Genomic DNA, 22,795 nt, shown 5'->3' with positions numbered 1-22,795 from the left:
CCATTCCGTACAATTTGTTTGTTTTGTTCAGACAAGTTTATCTTTAACAAGTATTTACGTAATATTAACTGAAACTCATTCATCAAACATCCCATTAGCTTAAACGAAACATAGCTCTCACGTACTGAACACAATGGACAGGCGGACAAGGGACATGGGGACAGGAGGAGGCTGATAATAAGCTGATAAATTATAGCTGTCATAGTTATGCACAATCTCAATATGAATCTAAATTTGAATATGAATCTGAATCTGTATCGGAATCGGCATAGAACTCCTGTATATCTATCTAGCTGTTGAACACAATGCAATACGAATCCAATATCCAATCATGAACAACTCAAAGCCGCTCTCTGTTCTCCGTTTTAGTTTCAAGTAGTTTCATGTAGTATCAGAAGTTTAATAAATGTCAAATAACATACTGTTAAGCCAGCTGCCTCAACTGTAGCTGTTGCTGTTAATGTTGCTTTGGTGTGAAACATGTTGCAGTGGATTTAAGTACTTTCCTATACTTGTACTGGCAAAAGTATTTAGGTTTTCAATAAATATATCTTTCGAGTTAATTATTTGTGTGTAGCTCAACAGTAAACATATACATATACATATGTATATACATATATATACAGCAGTTATAATTCAGATTTTTTTTTTTTTAATTTTTAAACTGTTAAATTGGTTTTAATCATTTTTTTTTTTCTTCATTCAATAATTTAATTATAAAACAATTTGTCTATATGTAATTTTTCAGAGTATTTATCGCTTTTATTTTAACATTTCGTTTGATCGTTTAGTCTAACAACTAAAGACTTAATCGCTATCATATATTCCGCTTTAATTTACGTTAGTGTTAATGTAACATAATGTACGCTTACGTTTGTGGATTTGTTTAATTGGTAATTGATGTTGTAACAGATCAATCTGTGTCGCCTATGCTTTACCGTATATAAATATCTAATACATAATTTCTTTTGTTTTCGGCTTGTTTATAAATAATATTTTCATTTGCATATTGTGTTCAATCCAATCAATTCATATATGTAAATTGAGTTTTAAGTTATAATATGTGTTTCATAATTGCTATAGGTTTTTACCATAAATATTATACTTAAACGTTGCTATCATATTTTGCTCGAGTGCCTTCTTATAATGTGTATATCATTATTGAATGTATTTAATATGTACAAAAATTATCTCCTCTCTGGGTGTCCTATACTTGTATTTTTCGATTTTGTTTTCCGGTCTTCGATTGCTCTATATATCATAAAAAACTACTAATTGCTGGTTTTCTTTTTGGGGGCCGTCTATATGTGGCCTTAAATACTTGTAGTTCATAGTATGACGCTTGGGTTCTAACATGGGTAACATACGATGTGAGCTTTGTTATTGCTGGATAGATATCATCTAATCTGTGGTCGACTTCGATTGCATGTTGTTATGGCTGCTGCTGCTGCTGCTGCTACTGCCGGGTTATTCATTCTGTGCCTAAGCTGGTGCAGATATATTCTATGGGTGTACCTGTGCAAGACTCTGTCTCTTTCTCTGTGTGTGTGTGTGTGTGTATAGTTGTTGTTTACTTTGCGGTCACATTTACGCTGTCAGTTGTCTGCTGTCTGCTGTCTGTTGTCAGCACACGCTCTCGATTTCTGGGCCACTAGTGCGCTGCATGGACTGGCGCTTGCGGTAGGCGTAGAACTCCTCTCGCATGGCCTGGAGTCGCGCCTCCACATTGTCGTAGCGGGGCAGGCTGCGCAGCTTGCGAGCCATGGAGGCTCCGTAGGTAGCCGAGCCACCGGTGGAGGCGGCAGCCGCAGTCGAAGCATGCAACAAGCTGCCACTCAACGGGCCGAGAGTGTGGTGCGGATGCTGGTGGAAGGATGTTGCGTGCTGGTGATGGTGATGATGATGAGAGTGATGCGGATAGTGATGTGTGTCTATGTGTAGATTGAGATCATCGCGAAGCAGGCCAACGCCGCCCGTTGGAGTAGAGGCACTGGGCGTCGGCGTGGCGGGGTCGAATTCGTAGTGGCCATCGACACTACCCACGTCCACGGGGCAGGACCTGGGCAAATTGTTATCCGTGGCTGCATTCAGTCGTGAGATCATTTCCAGCCAGTGTGACATGGTGTACGGCGGCGTCGGTAGCCCGGCCGAAGGCGGACTCGGCTGTAGGTAGGAGTAGTGGTACGGCTGCTGCTGCAGCTGCCCCGGCACCAGGGTTTGGGCTTGCGCCTGTTGGCTGCCCGTGGCAGCGATGTTCAAGCCAAAGTACGCCGAGTGCTTCGGCGGCGACGGCGGCGGGCGATAGGGCGGCAAAAGGCGCCACTCGCTCGTGCTGCCTGGATGGTTGGACGTGTTCTTGGAGCCGAACCCACTGGAGCTTGACCGAGACTCGGGGGATGCTTCCAGGCCCACGCCAGCGGCGTTGGCCGAGCCACGCAGCGAGAGGTTCAAGTCCGGCAGAGGCGACAGCAGCTCGTGCTGCTGCCGGCTGAAGAGCCGGGAATAGTGCCGGGGATACCAGCGGGTGCGCGGCCGGTAGCTCTGATATGGCAGCTGTGTTTGGTAGTAGTTGCGCCACGACGGCGGTGAGGGCAGCTGCAGTGGCACGAAGTGGTCCTCCAGTGGCTGCTGCGCCTGGTGGTACGGTTGCTGGCGACGCGTCTCCTCCTGGATGGTGCGCAGTGACGGCAGCTCCTGGGAATGGTAGCGATAGCGGCTCAGGTTGCCCGCGCCGCTGATGTGGGATGTCGGCAGTGAACGCTCCGCGGAGTTCGGATAGACGGTGCTGAGATCGCTAAAGTGTGTGTGCTGCGACGGATATCCGGCGTTATAGGATAAGAGCTGATGCTGGTGCTGGTGCTGGTGCTGGTGCAGCTGCTGGTTGTGGCCGGGAGTGCTGGCCGGCGAGCTGGAGAAGATGCGCGATACACGAGACGGTGTGTAGAGCTGAGGCGACATCAGCTGCTGGCCCAGGCTGCCGCTGATTGTGTTGATGTGCAGAGGACCATTGCTCGCCGCGTTCTGCTGCATGTTCCTGTAGATGTTGTGCACGTTCTGGTATCTCGCGCCAGTGACAGCCTCATCCCCGGGCGGCTGCTTGACCGCCCCGCCAATCTTCAGCAGGCCGCCCAAGCCGTTAAGGAAACCCCGTGCGGAGTCGGCTGCCGACTGCAAGCTGACCTGGCTCGATGAGGCGACCAGTGGCCGACGCCAGGAGGCGCGCGCTGTGATGAAGTTGCGGCGCGAGAGGAAGCCGCCGTCATCGCTGGAGGACTTCTGGGACCCACTGCTGTTGCGACGCTCGAAGAGCGCGCCGTCGACCACGTCGACGCAGTTCTCAATGCTGTTGTCGTAGCCGAGCTGTGCGGACCGCCTCTTCCCTTCGTCCTGCACAACATCTTCGTGAATGTTGGGTGAGCTGTAGATGGAGTGGCAGTTGGTGCAGCGGTCGGGTGGCCAAATCCAGTGCAATATGGCAATGAGTATTGCAGTTAGACTTGATATTCGGGTTTGTTTGTACCTGCCCAATTGAAGAATCAGCTCAGTTAATATCCGCACAACATTCGCACATTCACATTCAACAAATACGCAAAGAAACAATAAGTAAAAATCAAAGTAAAAGTCTATCCTACTGAACAGAACGGAACAGAAAGTGAAACTGAAACTGAACTAGAGAAAATATTGTTTTAGTAGAGAAAACATTGCTTACGATTTTGATTATGACAGGATGGACCTGGAACTATAAAAACGCTTTCATAATCACGATAGTGTTCAGTATTGCTATTGGTAGCAGCAAGAGCAGTGGAAGGAGTAGAAGTAGTTCAAGTAGATGTAGTAGGTGCATGGCAGAGGCCAATCAATGTTTGGTTTTTAGTTGGTTTAGTGGGCGCATGAGACAGTTGGAAAATTTAGATGTATTTAGTTATCTGATATATCGTGGACTCATAGAAGAGCTTCATATATATATTTGTATGTATGTATATTCGGATACGGTCTAGACTGGGGCGGGGTACTCACTTTTTTAAAGGCACTTGACCAGAGGATATGGAGCCCGTACTGCGATTGTGCAAATGATGATTATTGGCTGCAATGTTACGAGCATCTGTTATCCTGCAAGCTACCATGTTGAACTCTGTAAACGTATAATTTCTACAATTAATTTGGCGTGCAGCGTGAGCCATCCTATCCGGTAAATAAAATACGTTCAGCAGCTACCAAGCACACACTATATTTACGAGCGCGTGTGTATATGTGCTCCAGTGCGAGCCAGGCACATATACAGACGCATCCACTACCATTTACACAATACGCTGTCCACATATGAATGCATATACGTACACAGAATGTACATATGTATGTATGTAGGTATATTAAATACGAGTACCCTTACACTTTGGGCCGGTTAAAAACTAGCACAAACTGGCATAACGTGCCTCGATTGGCATTCCGTCGGCACTGTGCGCTAAGTGTACCAAAATGTACCTAAACGTACATTGACTGGGTTGGCACTCGGCTCGCCCAGGTGTGTACTGATGTACCTAAACGTGCACCCGAATGTACCAATAGTTGTACATAGACTGGAATGGGTCGGTACTCAGCACTCACACACATGGGTACACGGTCGTTATGCCAATTTGCATGCCAGCCAGCAGCATCAGCGACAACAACCACAACAACAACAACAAAGAGCGTGTTATGTTGTTATTGGATACTGAACTGTCACTGTCGCTGTCGCTGTTGCCGTATGAATGCAGTTTAAAAATTTAACAGATTAATAGATGATTACTTAGAGTACAGGCAATACACCCACACACCGATAGAGGCTAGACTAAGCAAGCTACGCACAAACTATGCTATGCAATTGTTAGTTTTATGTAGGTTCAGTTTAGTAGCTAATTTGTGGCTAGCAATTACATATGCACGGTCAAAGAGACATCCAATTAGGTAGCTGGACAAACTAATTTGGCTGGGATTAGGTGGAGGCCTGCGAGGTGGGGCAAGTCGGATTGGTCGTCGTTGCCTATGACTACGGTTCGAGTGCGCATATAGCCCATACGACATACGATACTATAAATGTATGCATTGTATATCCCGCTTCCCGGACAGTACATATATGCGCCTATACGAGTATTCATACGTATGCATAACTATGCATAGCATGTGCTTTTCGCAGTATTTTATTTAGGATCGGGCTTCGAAATGTTGGAAAAAAAAACAATGACACATGAAATGGCTTTTGAATGGGTCAGTTTGATAGTAGTGCCAACGAAAAGAAGTTACTGAAAACCAAATGTATGTAAGCCTGTTTGCAAATCATAGACGAACGAAAAACGAGTTGGCATTATGGTACACTCAAACAAAAAACGGATGACAAGAGGAAAAACGATAAGTGAAAACGTGAAATGAAAAGGCTAAGGGGAAGACTGCCCACATTGTCGGCCGAAAGTTCGACCAGCAACTGGGACAGCCGAAAACAACATGATTCAAAGTAGTTGAGATAAACGAGTGTAATGTGTTGAGTGAGTTTTTTGTTCTTTACTATTGACATTAAGTACGTAATTATGAAGACCGTGAAATGAGTTTTGCGGTGCCGCCTGTTGTGGGTGCTTTTCGGATACTTAAGAAAGTGTGATTGGTTGGTTGTTTGGTTGGTTGTTATATAGAATAGAATACGTAAACGCTTGATTATGGATGAGCTTAATATTCACTGAGAACGTGAGATACGATAGGCCCTTGCAGAGTAGGTTCACAATTTTGTATGAAATGGATGTCAGTGTGATAAACTAGTGTTTCTTAAAAGGTAAGCGGTGGGAGGTAACACTTGTTAGTTCTCTGAAAATAACCTTTAGTTTGATTGTTTATTACAGCTCGGAATCTGTTGTTGCACACACGACATCGATTTATTATGATTTTGAAAAACTTACCCAGTTGCTTTGCTTTGCTTTGACGTTGCAGGGGGCTTAGTTGGGTAGCGAATTGGTTCTCAGTAGAGAGTGAGAGGGGTCGCTGCATGTGCCAGCCAAATTGAATGGACAAACGAGATAATGACCAACTCAACTGAACACACAGAGTGGCCTAATTGGCCACTCTGGCTCAAAATCTCTGGGTTTGTGCATTCAAATGCGGTCGATGCATTCAAAGAGTGCTTCATCTATTGATGGCGCGATCATTTGATGCTCAGAGCTAGTCCTTGCATTCATTTTGGTTCGTCGCCATCGATTGTGGGCCTTATTTTACCATCTTTGTGCGTGAATTGTTTACAAAAAACGTCTGCCCAGTATTGCGCTATATATATAGTAGTTCCATATATATAGATATCGATCAATACTCTCTAAACACTGCAAACACCTTTATCCGACATGAACTCAGCCCTGGGCAGAAACAACGACGATTTGGCCAAGAACATGCACAGCAATAACATTTTGATAAAGGTGTTTGTGCCTGACCTTGATTTTCAACATCTTTAACGTTTCCTCTATTCACTTGTGATTTGCAATTTGTAACTCGTCTTAGAGGTCTTTCGTGAAACAATAAGGCAACTAAATAATTATTACTTTTAATGGTATGCTGCATTACTCTGTTTCAAATGCGCAATTTTGTTAATCTCTTTGACTTTAGGCTTTAGACTTTTGTTGTTTGTGTTGTGTAAGTGTGTGAAGGTTTTACCAAACATAAGAACTTAACTAAACGATAAGTCGAAACCAAAATTAAGCATAAATGTTATTCAATCAGTAAATGAAAACTCTCAGATTGAAAGCAGACTTAAAGCTGAGTCCCCCTTCGCTGGAAAAGTCTGTTCGTCCTCTACTGCGGCTTTCCCCTCTATGTTGCAGGCTTGTTTTGGGGTTTGCTTTACATTAAGCTAAGTTTTCCAACAGCTAGTTATACGAGCATGCGTTAAGAAAGAATACATATACTAACTCAATCTGGAGGCTTATATAAATACGCTTGGCGGCGGGGTTGGTTTGGGTCAGCACGGATAAAAACATTTGCTTTCAGTAAAGAAAAAGTTGAGAAAGTAAAAATGTCCATACGGAAACGGAATCTCGATAAAAGTCGGATGGGTTCAATACAACAGGACGGACGGGTTCAAAGGTACCAAAAGGAATATTTAATAAAATAAACTAAGACTAAGCAAACGAAATCAGAGTAACTGAAGGCATACTGAAGCATTTTACTGGTATTTACAGAGAGACTTCGCTCATAAATCGTAAGTCAATTTTACTTGCACAACTACAACGGAAAAGAAAATCAAAACGAAAGAGCTATTCGCACAGGCATAGTTGTTGTTAATTAAGTATCAAATGCCCTTCATATTTACTTTACACTCGCTTCTCTTTCGGTGAGGTAAACAAACTAATTCAATTCAATTTGCAATGCATTGTTGTTGTCGAAATTTTGCCAATGTGGTAAGCCGAGAAATTAGAAAACTGAATCAAACTTGCAATTGCTTCAAGCACGAATTGATCTTAATTAAACGAAATACTTATTCAAATTGCATTTAATGCCCAATCAAGCGAGCATTTAGGCAAGTTATTAAAAGTCAATTAGGAGCGAGTATTCGTGGGGCCAATTGCCAATGCCTATCCAGTGTGAAAAAGGTATCGGTACTTGATACTCGATACTTGGTACTCGTTACTCGTTAGTTAGTTGCAAGTAGTTAGTTGTAAGCAGTTAGTAGTTAATGTGTTTATATAGTAAGTAGCATTTGTTAGTTAGTTAGCTGAGCGAAAATAATTGCTATCATTAACAACAACAACAACAACAACAAGAGCATCATCATCATCATCAGCATGATCATTATTATTGTCACTTGTCATCTGTCATCACTCGCAATGATAATCAATTATCATTAAAAACCATTTCAAGTGTGCTTGTGTGTATACAGCATTTGGCCTGTGTTACCTTTTTCCTGTTTTCGTCGTTTACGTTTATTGCAAATTTTTACGGCACAAACCGATAAAATGATCGCAACAATAAAAAACAGGATGCCCCCAACGACGCCGGCTGTTATAGCTTTATGTTTGACACGCGCCGGCACTGGGAATTTCACCTCATCGCTCGACTCGTACGACTTTTCCGAGTTGGCCAGCACGCGGAAATAGTAGGTGCGACCGCCAACCAGGTTCTTCACCAAATACTGGGTCTCCTCCGGCCGTATTTGGCCCCGATTCAACGTTTTCCACTCCGCGTCCGTGCGATATTTAATCGTGTAGAACTTGACGATGTGCGCGCGCTCCAACGGCGACTGCCACGTGATCAGGAAACCATTTGAGATCTCCGTCACGGACACGTTGCGAGGCGGTCCGGGTTTCGGGCCTGTCAAATGAAAGGATGTCGTATTAGTATAAAGGAAAAATATGATTGTATAAACTTCGATTTTTCTATTGACTAACGTTGTTATTGGACTATGCGTTGTTTAGTCATTTGCCTTATTTTAGTCACACTCACTTACTGATAGGTTTGTATTCATCTCATACGAAAGTGAGATGTTGAGCTACTACAGCGTTTTATGTTCGAAATATCGTGTTTATCGGTTTGTCCTGCACTTCTATTTTGATATCTGTGTTTTAATGCATGTACATTTATGTGTCAATTATATTTAAAGTGTAAGAGCTAATTTAAGTGATGGACTCCAGCAAAACACTAAAGTCGGCCAATGAGTGCCAGCTATTTACGTTAGCTAGAAAAAAATGTGATGATGATGCTGCTGCTGCGGCGGTTATTATTTATGCATATATGTTAATTAGAAATGCTTTTAAAGTGCGCACACGAGAGATTTAAAAGCGCATATATCAAAAGTTGATTATGCGCATAGAACGGCCTGCGCCGGCTGCACAAATGAGCAAAAGAGTTTTGCCACCCATGCCTCGGCATCCCATGTCCTCTCCGCTTTCCCTGTCAGGATGATAAATATACCCCCAGATTTGACAAAATATAAACGAGACAGGTGACAAACATAATAAAAAAAGAAGAGAAATATGTAATGGGGAAGGCTGCCGCGCCATAGGCCTAAATGAGACCGGCCGAGTGTGGGTCGGCCGTAAAAATGTCAAGGGTAGACAGGGTACACGGTTACACGCACACACACACTTACACAGTGACATAGAGAGAGATAGTCGGAGATGCAGAGGGGCGAGTAAATGTTATTTATGGCTGCAGCAAGTTGGCTTTGGCACTGGCACTGGCACCGGCACAGTCAGCAGCCAGCCAGCATCAGCCAGCCAGCATCAGAAGCTTATCCGGCACAAGCGGCCCACAAAGTGGGCTGAGTTAGCGGCTGTAAATCTGCAGTCTGCAAGGAAATACTCGTAAAAGGCATTACTTAAGCGCATTAAAAGGTACGCACACACAAACACACGCACACACACAGGCACGCATAGAGGCACGACTTGCAACAGCCGTAAAATGTCATTGTAAACAATGCCGGAGCACAATGAGTGCGCACTTTGACCCCACGGCTGCCTAAGAGCTTGCAACGGAGCTCGGAGCAGGCCGCTGAACAGGAAGCAGGCAGCTGAAAGCCAGCTAAAAGGCAGCTGAGAGCCGAGCCAATGCTGCCTAGTAAGAATTGGGCAAATGGAATCGACACTAGAACTAAAATTCTGCTATCAAATTCTAATTTTGGCATACTAAATAATATTTGTTATCAATAGAGTTGTTTCAAAAAAGGCTAAACTGGCAGCACTGGAATAGAGCAGTACGGCAAATGGCAGTAGCCGGAGCCTCTACTGAGAGTAAAGCTTTCTGGCGCGTTTAGCAGTAGGCAAGCAATTTTGAATGACGCCCAGATCCGAATATATGTGTATATGGCTCTTTAGTAGTACGATAGTATGCACCTACATATGAAGTACGATTAACTGTAAAAACATACGAGAAATATATTTGAATAAATTGATAATAATACGAGTACCTTTCGATCTCAACTTGGGCGGTGAATAAACTATCTTGCCTCGCGAATCGGTATGAAAGTATATATCAAAATAGGCTAAAGGGTCTGCAAATAAAACAGAAACAAACACAAATAAAGCAACAAAACCAAAATGAAAATCAAAATCAACAGACTTAACTTAACTAAAGTGAAACACCTACAGAAACCAAGATAAAGAATATAGGAGTGCAAAATATAAAATATAGTTTGTGCACATTTAGGAGGTAAAGTAACCAAAAACCCAAAAACAGAGTATATATACTACAGACATATGTATGTGTGTGTGTAATCAAGTAGCTACAAATATGATTGGCTGGCCGTGCCCGTACCCGGGAATCGTCAGTACAGAGGGGGGAGAGAGAGCCCAGCTCCTTGCAAACCACTGAAATACCAACTCATATAAAATAATCGATTAGTTTGGCTGGGCGGCAGGCCAGGTGGAAATACTGAAATACTTATTAAGTGCCACCCCAGCCAGCACAAGGTTAGGGTATGCGCGTGTATGCTGTGTGTAAAACGGAAAATTACTTTTGCGGGCATAAAAAATGTGCGAATAATGTTGGTAACTGAACACAGGGCCAAACAACATCAAAAAGCTGGTGCTCTGCAATTATGACAGTGAAATGCATTGAATATTCATAAATTCGCAAGGGAATACGTATGTGCATGTGTGTGCGTGTGGGTGTGTGTGGGGTTAGTATGTGTTTCTGTGTGTGTAAGTGTATGTATAAAACGTTATCAGCCTTGACATGCATTTCCTGCTGCTGCTTTGTTTCCATACTTGTCCACGAATCGAGTAGAGAGTATATTGGTGCTTCTCTTATCCCTCCGTCCGTCCATCCATCCGTCCGTTCGTCTGTCCGTGTAAGTCCGAGCTGAGTCACCAAGTTTCGATCTTGTCTACAGTAATACCTATCGACATTGCACGATTAGTCTTTTGACGCATGGCGAATCGGAGAACACAATTCGATTGCTGCTGTTCTTGGGCGAGTATCGTGTGGTCGGTGCATGTCCATTTTCCTCTTCTTCTTCTTCTTGTTTTGTTTTTGACTTTGTTTTTGTCGAATGCCAGAAAGAAAATGTTCAACTGTTCGTTCAAGTGCCGCTGTCGCTGGAGCTGGCGCTGCCATCCGTCTGCGTTGTTATTAATTTTTAAGCGAGGAATTCAACAAGGCAGCCCGCGACACGCTTCACACATGCACGCACACACACACACACACACACACACGCACACACACATGTATATAGTGACAGACGTCGGTTAACACCGCTGACGTTATATGCACGATTAAAAAAAGGAGCGCAAAAAAGAGAGACGAATACGAATTAAAAGAAAACACTAAAAGAGCAGAAGTAAAAGCACGAAAAAATGGGGAAAAAACAAAGAAGGAAAGAAAGAAATATTATTGCTGTTTGTTATTTCTGCGGCGATGTTAATGACAGTTGTTGCAGTTATTTTCGTTTTCGTTTACATTTTCGTTGGTATCGTTGGTTGCTGTTGTTGTAATTGTTGTAGTAGTAGTTGTTGTTGTAGTTGATGGCGGCCCTGCAGCTCGGTGTTTAGCCCGGGTTGCTGTTTTTTAAATGAGGCGGTAGAGAGGGTGTGTGTGGGTGTGTGAGTGTATTTCTGTATGCATGTGTGTGAGATGTGTGTGTCTGTGTGTGTATATGGTGGGTGTGGATGGATGGTTTTGTAGGTGTTTCGCTACAAGCGCCAAAGGTACACACGTACACGAAATCCAGGGTTGCATAACACAACACACAACACGTTTGCTGTTAGTTATCGTTGTTGTTGCTGTTGCTGTTGCTGTTGTTGTCGCTGTTGTTGCTGTTGTTGTTACTGTTGCCATTGCCATTGTTATTGTTATTGTTATTGTTGTTGTTGGTTTTGTTAATGTTGTTGTTGCTGTTGTTGTTGGTGGTATTATTGTTTAACATACGCGTGCGCTAACGTACCGAGATGTGTACATACATATACATATATACATATATACATATGTATATGTATATATATATAGCTACATACATACACGCAGGGACACAAACACAGCAACAGAAAAGGGACTCTAATACGAGTATAATAAATTCGCTAAATGGGGAAAAACACTTACATATGTATGCAGGTCTCTGTCTATGTGTATGTGTGTATGTGTGTATGTGTGTATGTGTGCGTGCTTTTTTGTGTAAGTGTGAGTGCGTATGAGTGTGTATGTGTGTTCGGGGGGTGGTTAGGAGCTAACTAGTGTTTTATGTAAAATACAGGAGCAAGACAGAAAGGGAGAATAAAAACGTAGGTAGCAAGACACAGACAGAGCGACGGCGAGAGAGCGAGAGAGAGAGAGAGAAAAAAAGAGAGAGGGACGTGAAGGTGGGGAGAGACAAGTGTGGCGCAAGGCGCGCGGGACAGAGTAGAGTAAAAAATTAACTATTATCGCAAAGCGGTTGGAAAAACACGCAGCGACGATGGTATTCAAATTGCCGCACCTACACAGCCACATTTAGCGGTGTGGAGTGAGTGTGAGTGAGGGGGGCAGAGAGTGGGACAGAGAGGGGCTCGGAAAGGGGGAGGGCGTATAATTCTTGTCTGGCCGTCTGCAAGTCTGCCCGCCCGTGTGTTAAATGTGGCTCGACATTTGGTAATATGCTTGTTTAAATTACGCCACCCAGCAGGTAGTTATGTTGTTGTAGTTTATTCGTTGTTGTTGTTGTTGCTGTAGGAGTGGGCGTTGTCATATCGACCGCACGACCTGTGACACACGAAACAACAAAATGACAACACGCAGCATTTGCCTCTCTCTCTATGTGTGTGTGTGTAGGCGTGCGTGTCTATGTGTGTGTGTGTTTCCCATTGTCTACGCGTCGCACAATTGTAAAAACAGTTCAATTAATTTAAATAATTAAATGAGCGACCAACTGTTTTAATTACGTTGCCAGAGCAGCAGCTACCTTACAGACCCACTGCCATCCACGGCCACGCCTACACATACCATATACGTATGTATGGGCTACAGCTACACCTGACTGAGAGTGCAACATGAAAATATAATATTCACATTCCAGCAAGGCCTCTGTGAAGGATGGAAGGGACGCACATGTGCCGACTTATGCCCCAGGGGCGACTCGACGTGAATTTCGGGGCGTGCCTCTGCCGCCGCCGATAACGGGGGCAAAGCCGAAAAGTGGTGTTGGGGCGGTGCAGGGGGTCGGAGTTTACGGCTCGTAGAAGGTACGTCCATTTGCCTAACTTTTCTGCTCGCTGTGTATAATTGCTCTGAATATTTAATTGTTGTTTTTTCGTTTGCAACTGGCTAAGTACTCGCTGTGAGCCGCACAGATTGAAAGTGCCGTTTTTTGAGGGTGTTTCTACTTGTGGCACATGCAGCGGCGGGGCACGTTAGCCTCAAAAATAATAAATGGCTGCAATACAAAGAACCATTTTTATCGCTGCCATCTTCCTCGCTGTAAGCCCCGAAGATTGAGTAAATTTTTCACAATGTTTCTGTGGGCCCAGCCCGCAGAGCGAGCTACCCTATATAGCATGAACCGAGGCTTCAATGATGGAGCCAGTTTATGTCGCGGTCTTCTTCCTTGGCCCTCTCTCTGCTTTACGCGGGTAACTGTTAACGTGGATTTGGATACGTTTTCATTAGACTTTGTTTGCATTTCCATTCTCAATCGCGCATACCTCATGTTGGAGTTACACGTGTTTTGCTAAGTTCTGTTTTTTTTTGTTTTTTTTTTTTTGTATATATCTAAGGTACTTCACTAATTTTGTTTGTTATCTTACCAGCTTCGTCTGGCATTGGCTGAAATAAGTGATCGGGCGGTTGTGTTGCAGCCTTGACATTACGTGGCGCTGCCGGAGCGTCTTCTATTGAATTTGAATTTTTGCCTTGTGGAGAGCAGCGAGAAAAATTCAAAATTCAATGCGCGATTTGGCATTTGATTTGATTTTTGCGCATGATTAGTATGAGAAAGTTAATACGAGTAGCGTTTTGGTTTTGGTTCGATGGAGATCGTGAGAAAAGAGAAGAAAACGAGAGAAAAACAAGAGCGTTATGTTAGAGCCAATCCAGATTAACTGAGAGACTGCACGTCTCAATAAAGTGCAGAAGTTTTTAAGTGAGATTAATGTGCAGAATGCAGAGCAACATTGGAAACCAAAAGTCAACCGAAAAAGAACTGGGAAGTAACCAAAGCAACCAAACAGGGCTTATCAGGTAGCTAAGGAGTTGGCACGGTACTCACCCAAGGTTCGCACCGTCATGACCTTGCTCATCATCCCATCGCCGAGGACATTGCGTCCGACCACCTGAAATTCATAGCTGGTGCCGGAGGCTAAGCCATTAATGGTCACCTGTGTACTGCCAGATGGGGTCACGGATATCGTCTGCCAGTCATTGACGCCTGCCTCGCGGTACCAGATGGTGTAGTCCTGCTTGTACTCGGACCCGCCGCTGTACCCGGGCATCCACTGCAGCGTTATAGAGGACTCGGTGGCCTTACCCGTAATGTTGTAGGGCGCATGGGGCTGCGTGCCCTCGATGACCAGCTGCGTGACGGCCATCAGCGTGGCCACCTCGTTGGAGACCACACACTGGTAGTACCCGAAGTCTTCGCGGCGCAAATTTTCAATGGTTATGTTGCCGCCGGAAATTTTCACCCGGTTGCGCTGCGAGTCAGACAGCTGCTCGCCCTCCTGCCTCTGCCATTTGATGGTGGGCCGTTCGGTGCCCTCCGCTTCGACCGCATCGCAGTGCATTTCGACGCTGTCGCCCACCTTGCGCTGGTAGAGCGTCTCCGGCTCTACGGTAAAAGTCGGAGGCTTGCGCACCAGCACTTCCATCGTGCCCGAGTCACCCTGTGTGCCCTGGACGTTGTAGGGTGTGCAAGAGTAGCGTCCCTGATGCTCCTCGTTAACGCGCGTGAAGAGCAGCGAGCCGTTGGCCATTACCACAATGTCCTTCATTTGATACGGCTCCAGCAGGCGCTTGTCCTTCGTCCATGTGACGTACAGCAGCTGCGGATTCGATTTGATGTAGCACTGCACGACGCCGGCTAGACGATAAGGCAGATACTGCACGGTTGGCGTGAAGGTCACTTTGGCAGGATCTGTGCGTCAAGAGAAGAAGGTTGTCGAAACATGAATGGCTTGCTCTGCATACGGGTTGGGGAAACTCACATTCCACACTGAGGTAGGCCGAAGCACTCTGTGGATCTCCAATGCCGTTGGTCACCTCGCACAAGTATTGCCCCGAATCGTCCGCGCTGACGGGATTGATGATCAGCGAGCCGTCCTTCCGAATCGTGACGCGCGTCTCCAGCGAGGCCACCTCCCGAACGGGAGATCCCTCCCGGAACCAGCGCACCGTCACGTTGCCCGGCATGGCCTTAGCCTCGCAGGAGAATATCACTTTTTCGCCCTCGAGTTTCGTTTGATTGGTGGGCGGCACCTAACGGAAACAAGAGGAAATGCAAATGCAAGATAAATAAAATATTTTTAGATCCACAATAGACAAGGAACTGTCTGAATGTCTGTCAACGGTGAGTGAGGACATTCCTAAATGAGGCATTGACCAACTCCCAACTTCTCCTGGATTGTTTCCTGGCCCACGCTCGGTTTGAGCTCGTTGCTTAAAAGCAACATTTAAAGAGCTCCACGTCATTGCTTCGTTCCTCTTCTCTCACCCCCCAAAGGAATTACATATCTGTTTCTGTCATGGCACGGATAACCTCGAAACGCTCCTGACTGCTGGCATTGACAACTTGTCAGTCAAATGTCACCGACAACATTTGAGCCCGTGCTATTTTAGTATCTGGTAATTGCATTACTGCAGTTCGGCCCAACTCCTTGGTGTATTCAAAGGATATATACTGTTATTTTGATGTGGGTTGATTTGATTGCGAATGTTTTCGATTGAATTGCTTGTGCTTGTGCTTGTGGCTGAGGCAGTCCACAACAAACCCAAAAAGGTTACGCTCGAATCGAATTGCTCGCTAATTTGAGCACAATTTGTTATGCTCGTTTATTGATCCCTCAAGTGCGTGTCACGCTTTAAATAGTTGCCAGCCCCAAACGAGCATATGAAAAATGCCATGAGCCTGCCTGCATTGCTCCGAATATCGATCGACATACGCAGGACCCGTGGCTAGCGGAAGGCCAAAGTTCAAACTATTAAAGACGTCAATATTTTGGCCCATATGGTATGTTGCTTGTCTTTTCTGTGGCTAACTGTAAATACCAAAATCCAAATGCATTAGCGGGGCGCCCACAAAAGTATGCAGCACTTTTTAGACGACGGACATGGAAAATACATAAGTATACATATACGTATGTGTGTGTGGTGTATGTGTGAGAACATGTGAGCTATTTGTATGCACATGGTAAATAGAAAGTGAGAGAGAGAGAGAGAGAGGGATTGAGATAGAGAGGAAGACAGGAGAGAGGAGAGACTGAACTGGACGAATGACCATGTCAAGTGTGTGCTAGGGGCGGGCTCTTTTGGTATGTGCTTATTTTGGCTTTCTTTGCTTGTAAAACGAGTCGAGGCGTATATGCGGGCAGCACGGCCAGCACAAAAGCAGCTCAGTTGCACGCTTGCACCTCGCTTGTTCTGTCTACCCGTGCAGTAGGCGAAAAGAGCATTTTGGGCTTGTGCCATTCAGTCTGAGTGAACGGACATCATGTTGGCACTGATGAAGCCAGACATTTAGTACTTGAAATAGTTAATTGTGAGCATCGATGCTTAGCTCCCACCATTTCAGCAGCCTTTGGATCCGGAAAGAGAATGCGGCAGTCGCCTACAGGCGCCTGAAACGTTTTTATGTTGCTTTTTTCTGTTTTTGCTGCTGGTTCGTGTAAAGGCCCCCTCTCGGCTTGATTGTTTTGCGAATGTGAGGCCCCACTAGGGGGACTGGGTGAAGGAAGTTTTTCCGTTAACCAAACTGGTGGCGCTTTCTGGCTGCTGGTCTGGACGTGGTTGGCTCTAACGTGCGAAAATTGCGTGCCTGGGGTGAGATTGGTTTGATCTGCTCTGCTGGGTATTGCTGATGCCGCTCAGTTGACGTGTTGTTGTTCTTACACTCAAGTCGAAAAGAATATTTTGGATGATTAGTTTGCTTTGGAAAATGCTTAGGTTGTGTTTCGCTTTGGGCTCTAGGCTCTGGGCTCTGGCAAATGTTTAAGTGCTTAACTGATTCTAAAAGAAGATTATGCACGAGAATGCATGAAGAGAGTGTCAGGCGTGTTTGGAACTTACTCTTATGGTAAATTGCTCATTGACGTCATTCAATTTGGAGTTTGTATGCAAATTTTTAGCATGGGCCGCTTTATCCTTTGTGTGGAAAAGTGGAAAAGTGTGGGTCGGTTGGGGGTTCGAAAACATTTGCAATTTTATAGAAATAGTTAAGATTCATTAGGATAGTTTGAGTAAACAATTTGACTATAATCAATGGTAGTTGCCCGATCTGGATGTACTATAGGCCCATTATTTCTACTTCTATATTTGAATTTGGTTTCAGGTGAATCGTTCAATTTGCATTAGTTTATCAACTAAAATGTCCGATTGATTATTTTCGTAAATAGTTCAGTTTGTTTATAGGTTTTTACCATTATTACAGCGCCGCCCGCAATTATAACGCGGGCCGTATGGGAGACTTGTCCCTCACCATTGCGTGCAATGCAAGTGTATTCTCCGATGTCCTCGTGGCGTATGGTGGAGATCCGTAGCTCGGTGCCATCGTTGAAGATGCCGACCGTTGGCGATGGATCAACGGGATTCGCATCCTTATACCAAAGGATCTCTGGGGTCGGAGTGCCATCGGCCTGGCAATTTAGTATAATTGAATCACCTGCAAGAAACAAATGCGCATGGAAGAGCGAGAGAGAGACGACAAATTAATAGGGTAAGTGGCTCCGCCTGTGCCTGGCAATTGTTCGGATTATATACTCGTCGAGCTGGGCCTGCAAGCGTGCACAGAAAATTGCATGCCAGCATGCCATTTGCAATGCCCGACTTCCGGTTAGCCCCTCTGCTGCGTCTATGTATGCCTTTATATACAGCTCGACTCGGCTCGGCTCAATGCTTGTCAACTAGCTGCTCGTACTTTGCGGCAGACAATGGAGCCGAGTCCCGTACCCTGAACACCCGTTCTAAGCGGATAGGTAGGGTATATTGTTTCTGTGCAAGAGTGTGTGATAGGCTTTCGGATGCTTACCTCATCATGCATATGGAAATGGATTGATTAGGAAAGACTGCCCCTCCATCCGTCTTTTGGGCACCTCCCATTCCATTCCATGCACTTCGCTACGCTTAGGGCATCTCATAGTCGGCTCTACCCGACCAAAGCACTCTTACTTGTTGGCTATTGTTACTGTGCTCAGGCTGACAAACCGCGTCAGGGCTGTCTGATTTATGCGGCATTTTCTCTTGACGCATTTCCGTCGCAGTCTCTGTCTTTTGTTTGGCTTTTGAATTGTTTTGTGTGCTGCGCGATGTGTCTTGGGTGCCACTTGGATGTCGCCTGAGCGTAAACATTTTAACTTTGATTAAGCGACGGAAATTCGATTTGACTGGCGATTGCGCACACACATACACACACACACGCGCGCACACAAAGGCTTATCGATTCTGTTAAGTATTTGGGATATTTGAAAGATGACAAATGAGGCCACATAACTAACTCAAACACGCACTTTCCCAGCATAGCAAACTTTTGCCTGCTGTACCTCAGGTTTTACGATTTCACACCATTATGGCGCATGACAGACGACAGACGGAGGACGGACAGTGCTTTGAGGGCACAGGACCTTTGCTCATAAATACACCCATAGTTCATTTCAAGGTGACAGATTCATTCGGGCGCTGCAACAAATTGCCGACCATTTGATACAGTCGAAACGGGCTGCCCAAGAAGCAGACGAGGCAGAAAAGAGCCTTGGGAAACCCAGTGTTACTTAATCTAGGAAACGTCATTCGCCCGCCGCTTGATAGAGGCACATAACGTGGCCAACAAATGGGTTTCAGGCTCCAGTTGGGCAGAACTTCGAGAGAAGTTTCCAGGCAACGAGTGCGTTATTTATGAGTTGACATTTCGACTCGGGCTGGGACTCACCTAAATTAACATATATAATATCCTCTGGTGTAACACTAAAGCGTGGCGGTGCATGTACGTCTAAGTGGAACCATGTACCGTTCTTATGCTGCTTGGGGTCTCGGTTCAGGAATACGACCTTGCACTCGTACCAGCCCTGATCCGACTCTCGAATGTTGGTTAGGTTGAGCGATGCGGAGCCGAACGGCGAGTCCTGCGACACGCGGGACACGCGCCCCTTGTAGCCTTCCTCGATGTGTTCCGGGTAACTCTCATACCAGATGTAAATGGGCAGATCGGAGCCCTGTGTCGATGTGGTTCAAATGCATAAAGTGTAAAGGTTAAGATCATTGAATAAAATGGCATGGGATTGATTGTTGAGCTTTGTACTGCTATTGATCTGAGCATAGTTCAATGTTCGTCTTACTGTTTATACACTTGAACATTTCACATACGCTTGACATCGAAGTCAATCTAAGACTATGTACATATGCATCGGATATGACATGACATGTTCAGCTAACACATGAAATGGATCCATTGCCAAACAAAACGATTATTTACAATGACTAAGCTCTATCACAGGCACAATACGTAAATGCAGCTAGCATGCAGCTATATAGAGGCTCAATGATTACTTAGTGCATGCAGGAATATGTATAGCAAATATGATTTTATTACTTTATGTTATCAAATCTATAAATGGAAATGTGAAAAAATGGAAAATAAAATGCGAGCAGTTTATGCTGGATTATTCGCTGACTGGCCAACCGTTGAATTGGCAAATGCAGAAACGTTCAAAAATAAATTGAATGTGACACGCCCCCGGTGTAGTTCAGTTTTTAAGAGCAGCATCAACACGGTACAGAACTAAGCAAATAAATGTGCAAAAAATATCATCAAAGATTGGTCGAGCTACAGACGCAACCTCCATTGGCCCATTGGCGCCCCACTTCACAACTTCCCAACTTGCGGGCCATCAACACCAGAGAGCCAGGCAGCTCCTGGCATATCCCAGCTGCAATAAATCATGTGCAAACAGCGAAAACAAAACAGCCAGGCCCACAAACAGAGATACAGTTGAATTCAGGCTTGGGCTGATAAAAAATGTGCATGTAAAATATTTTTCATGCAAGCTACAACAATTGGGGTCACGTGCAGTCAACCTGCCCCGCCCCTAGCCGCCCATCCACCCTCCGCTCAGGCTCCTGTGCCCCTCTGCACTCTCTCCTCTCTGGCTAAACCGAAATGCCATATATTTCTGTTTGTTGTTTATTATACCCTGGACACATTTGAAATGCGACTTCGGTCGGGCTTGGCGTGATTGTCGCATTGTGTGTGACACACAGAAAAACTGAGAAGAGCCGAGCTGATCTGCAGGGTATCTCGCAGTCCGTAAATCCTGAGTGGAGCAGTCTTTAGCTGTTGTTATTTCGTTTTGCTCCAAGGCACAGCCCCAACTGTGTTGGCAGTTGCCAGCCTGGCATGCAGAATCTATTGAATCACGCGCAGCGCAAATGCGGATGTGGACGCGGACACGGATGCGGGTGCGAATGCGAATGCGAATGCGGATATGGATGCGGATGTGGATGTGGATGTGAATGTGGATTTAGACAGGTCATGCAATTCTCTCACATGACTTTTGCTTGGCACAGAAGGGCGAAAGCACTTGAACCCTTTAACACTGAATGTTCCATGTCATTTGCTTAAAGTGTCAAAGAGTCAGAGCGAGGGAGAGACAGAGAAAGGGAAAGCGACACACAGACTCGTAGGCGAGGTGGCCATAATTGCTTTCGCTCAAGTAATTGGCAGGCATGTTGCTCGTATGTCCGATTGTGGCGGCATCAAAGTTAATCGATTTATTTTTGTAATTATACTATGCAGATTTAGGAGCCGACAAGCGAGTCGAGGGCCCGCCCGCTTCTAACAACTTAATTATATACGTTTTAATAATTTTCCCAGCTGACATATGAAATAATTTGCTTTGGCAGCGGCAATCGCCCGGGACAGGACGCCGTGCACGGGAGCCTACGTCCTGGGACCCAGATAGAGCCAGATGAGGGCTATCTGTGGTAGGCGTTCGGTAGCTTTCATATATTTATTAGAGCGAGCCCAGCCTCGACGTAGGCAGTGAAGCGGGCGCCAAAATTAATATTCGCACTCGCAGAAGCGTTATAAGTTGACTCGGTAAACATTTTTCCGCTTAATTTATTCAGTAGCAATTAATTTAGATTGCAACTAAGGCAACGATGATGCCTCTCTTCATGTTTCTAGCAGTCTGCAGGCAGTGGCTGCCTGCCTGGAGACTGCCTGCCTAGCTGACTGGCTGACAGGCTGACTGCCTGCTCTGGACTCTTAAAGAGACGCACAAAAGTAGGCAACACAATTTTGCGGCTCGCTTTAAGAGCGAGAGTCGCGAGCTACGCCGATGCCTTTCAATATTTGAGGCGATATGCGACACAAACTGCTTGCGGACTATGCGCGAGCATTGGGCAGTCGGGTGCGCCCGATGGCCTGCTTTCATATGCGCCATTGTGTATTTAATTGCAGACAGACGTATAAGCTGCGCACCGGATCAGAGTCTCGTATAAATTAAAAGCTAAAGCCATGTTAATCCCTTTAATATGCTGCCATTACTGCCGCTCGGTTGCCGTGCCACATTTTGTGGCCATATTCTGAATTCATGCCTGACTTTTTTTAACCGAATGCCGGTTTATTTTTTGTATTTTTTATCGCTGCAAAACATAAAGTTTCTTTTTGTAGTACTTATAACTTTGTTTGTGGCATTAAAAATGCTTGTAAAACTTTTAGCTTGGCACAAAAAGCAGCGACGTTATCTATCCAACACACACACACACACACACACACACACACACACACACACACACACCCACACACACAGACATGTATGAAATTATACGTAAGCAAGTTTAGTTGCATTATTTCGCCGAGCGCTCAAAGGACGACAGCGCTGACGTCAAAGTCTGCGTCAGGCTCAGCAGGGGCAGCCGCAGCATCTACATTTCTACTTTATTATCCTTGCGGTTTTTCTTAGTTCTTGCTCGGTTTAACTTTGCTATCAAGCGGCAGCAACAATAAAGTTAGTTTATCGGCTTGCAGCGGCTTAGGCGTGCTTTAAATTATGAAAGTAAGCTGTCTGAGGTCGCTGCCTTCAGTTCTGTAGCTCTGTAGCACTGCAGCCCTGCAGCATCGCTGCTTGCACTCGCCTAATGAGCCGCTAACTATAGCTCGACTAGGCTAGACGCGGCCAGTGTGGCCACCTGACAGGTGAGTTAAAGAGAACAGTTATGCAATGCATGCTGGCTGCATAACAAAACATGTACATATACACATGCATATATAAATTATATTTGTACCGTGGCACATTATGCAAACTAAAATTAAATGAAAGTGGAATGTAAAAAAGTTAAGAGAAAATACAAAAAAAAAAAAAGGAAAAAAGAAAGAATTAGTTTAGTGCTTTTTAAAAATAGATATCTGCATAAGCAAAATGCAGCTTTTCGCTTTGTACTATTTTTGTAATGGAAATAAATTGTTGCTTACTGCTAGCTATCAAGGAATTTGCAGTGCTCGTTGCAGAAGTGGTGGAGTGGTTGGCTGGGTGGCTGGGGGTTGGGTTAGTGGTGAGGGTGATTTGTGAGTTGGCATTTCTAGTGGAATACTGAATATTTACTGAAGAGGAACTTTTGGTCGAACAGAGTTGAGGAAAATACGTAATGAATCCGCATTATTTATGCGCCAACTTTGTAA

The 22,795-nt window shown here is 44.9% G+C and overlaps 1 protein-coding gene across 14 annotated transcripts in view; it reads right to left on the bottom strand.

Annotated features, from left to right (window-relative positions):
- Positions 1-685: 685 nt before the first annotated feature.
- The window catches only part of tutl (immunoglobulin superfamily member turtle), a 40,671-nt gene continuing 18,561 nt past the window's right edge, over positions 686-22,795 (bottom strand). For 7 of the 14 annotated variants that reach the window (XM_089257998.1, XM_089258004.1, XM_089258000.1 and 4 more), the window contains 9 exons: positions 19,046-19,328; positions 17,541-17,782; positions 17,191-17,265; positions 15,114-15,384; positions 14,180-15,043; positions 13,719-13,823; positions 7,906-8,319; positions 4,018-4,132; positions 686-3,520 (listed from right to left, as the gene is read on the bottom strand). In XM_089257998.1, coding sequence (XP_089114124.1) covers positions 1,624-3,520; positions 4,018-4,132; positions 7,906-8,319; positions 13,719-13,823; positions 14,180-15,043; positions 15,114-15,384; positions 17,191-17,265; positions 17,541-17,782; positions 19,046-19,328 — 4,266 coding nt within the window. In that variant the 3' untranslated portion in view covers positions 686-1,623. Of the gene's footprint in view, positions 3,521-3,705; positions 3,781-4,017; positions 4,150-7,905; positions 8,320-9,913; positions 9,998-13,718; positions 13,824-14,179; positions 15,044-15,113; positions 15,385-17,190; positions 17,266-17,540; positions 17,783-19,045; positions 19,329-22,795 lie in introns of those variants that run through there. The other 7 variants (XM_089258010.1, XM_089258005.1, XM_089258006.1 and 4 more) reach the window with 7 other exon arrangements.

Source organism: Drosophila navojoa, chromosome 3, assembly GCF_054131105.1.
Source record: "Drosophila navojoa isolate 15081-1374.11 chromosome 3, UAZ_NAV_1.0, whole genome shotgun sequence".
Taxonomy (NCBI): domain Eukaryota; kingdom Metazoa; phylum Arthropoda; class Insecta; order Diptera; family Drosophilidae; genus Drosophila; species Drosophila navojoa.
This window is presented reverse-complemented; position numbering and strand designations above follow the sequence as displayed.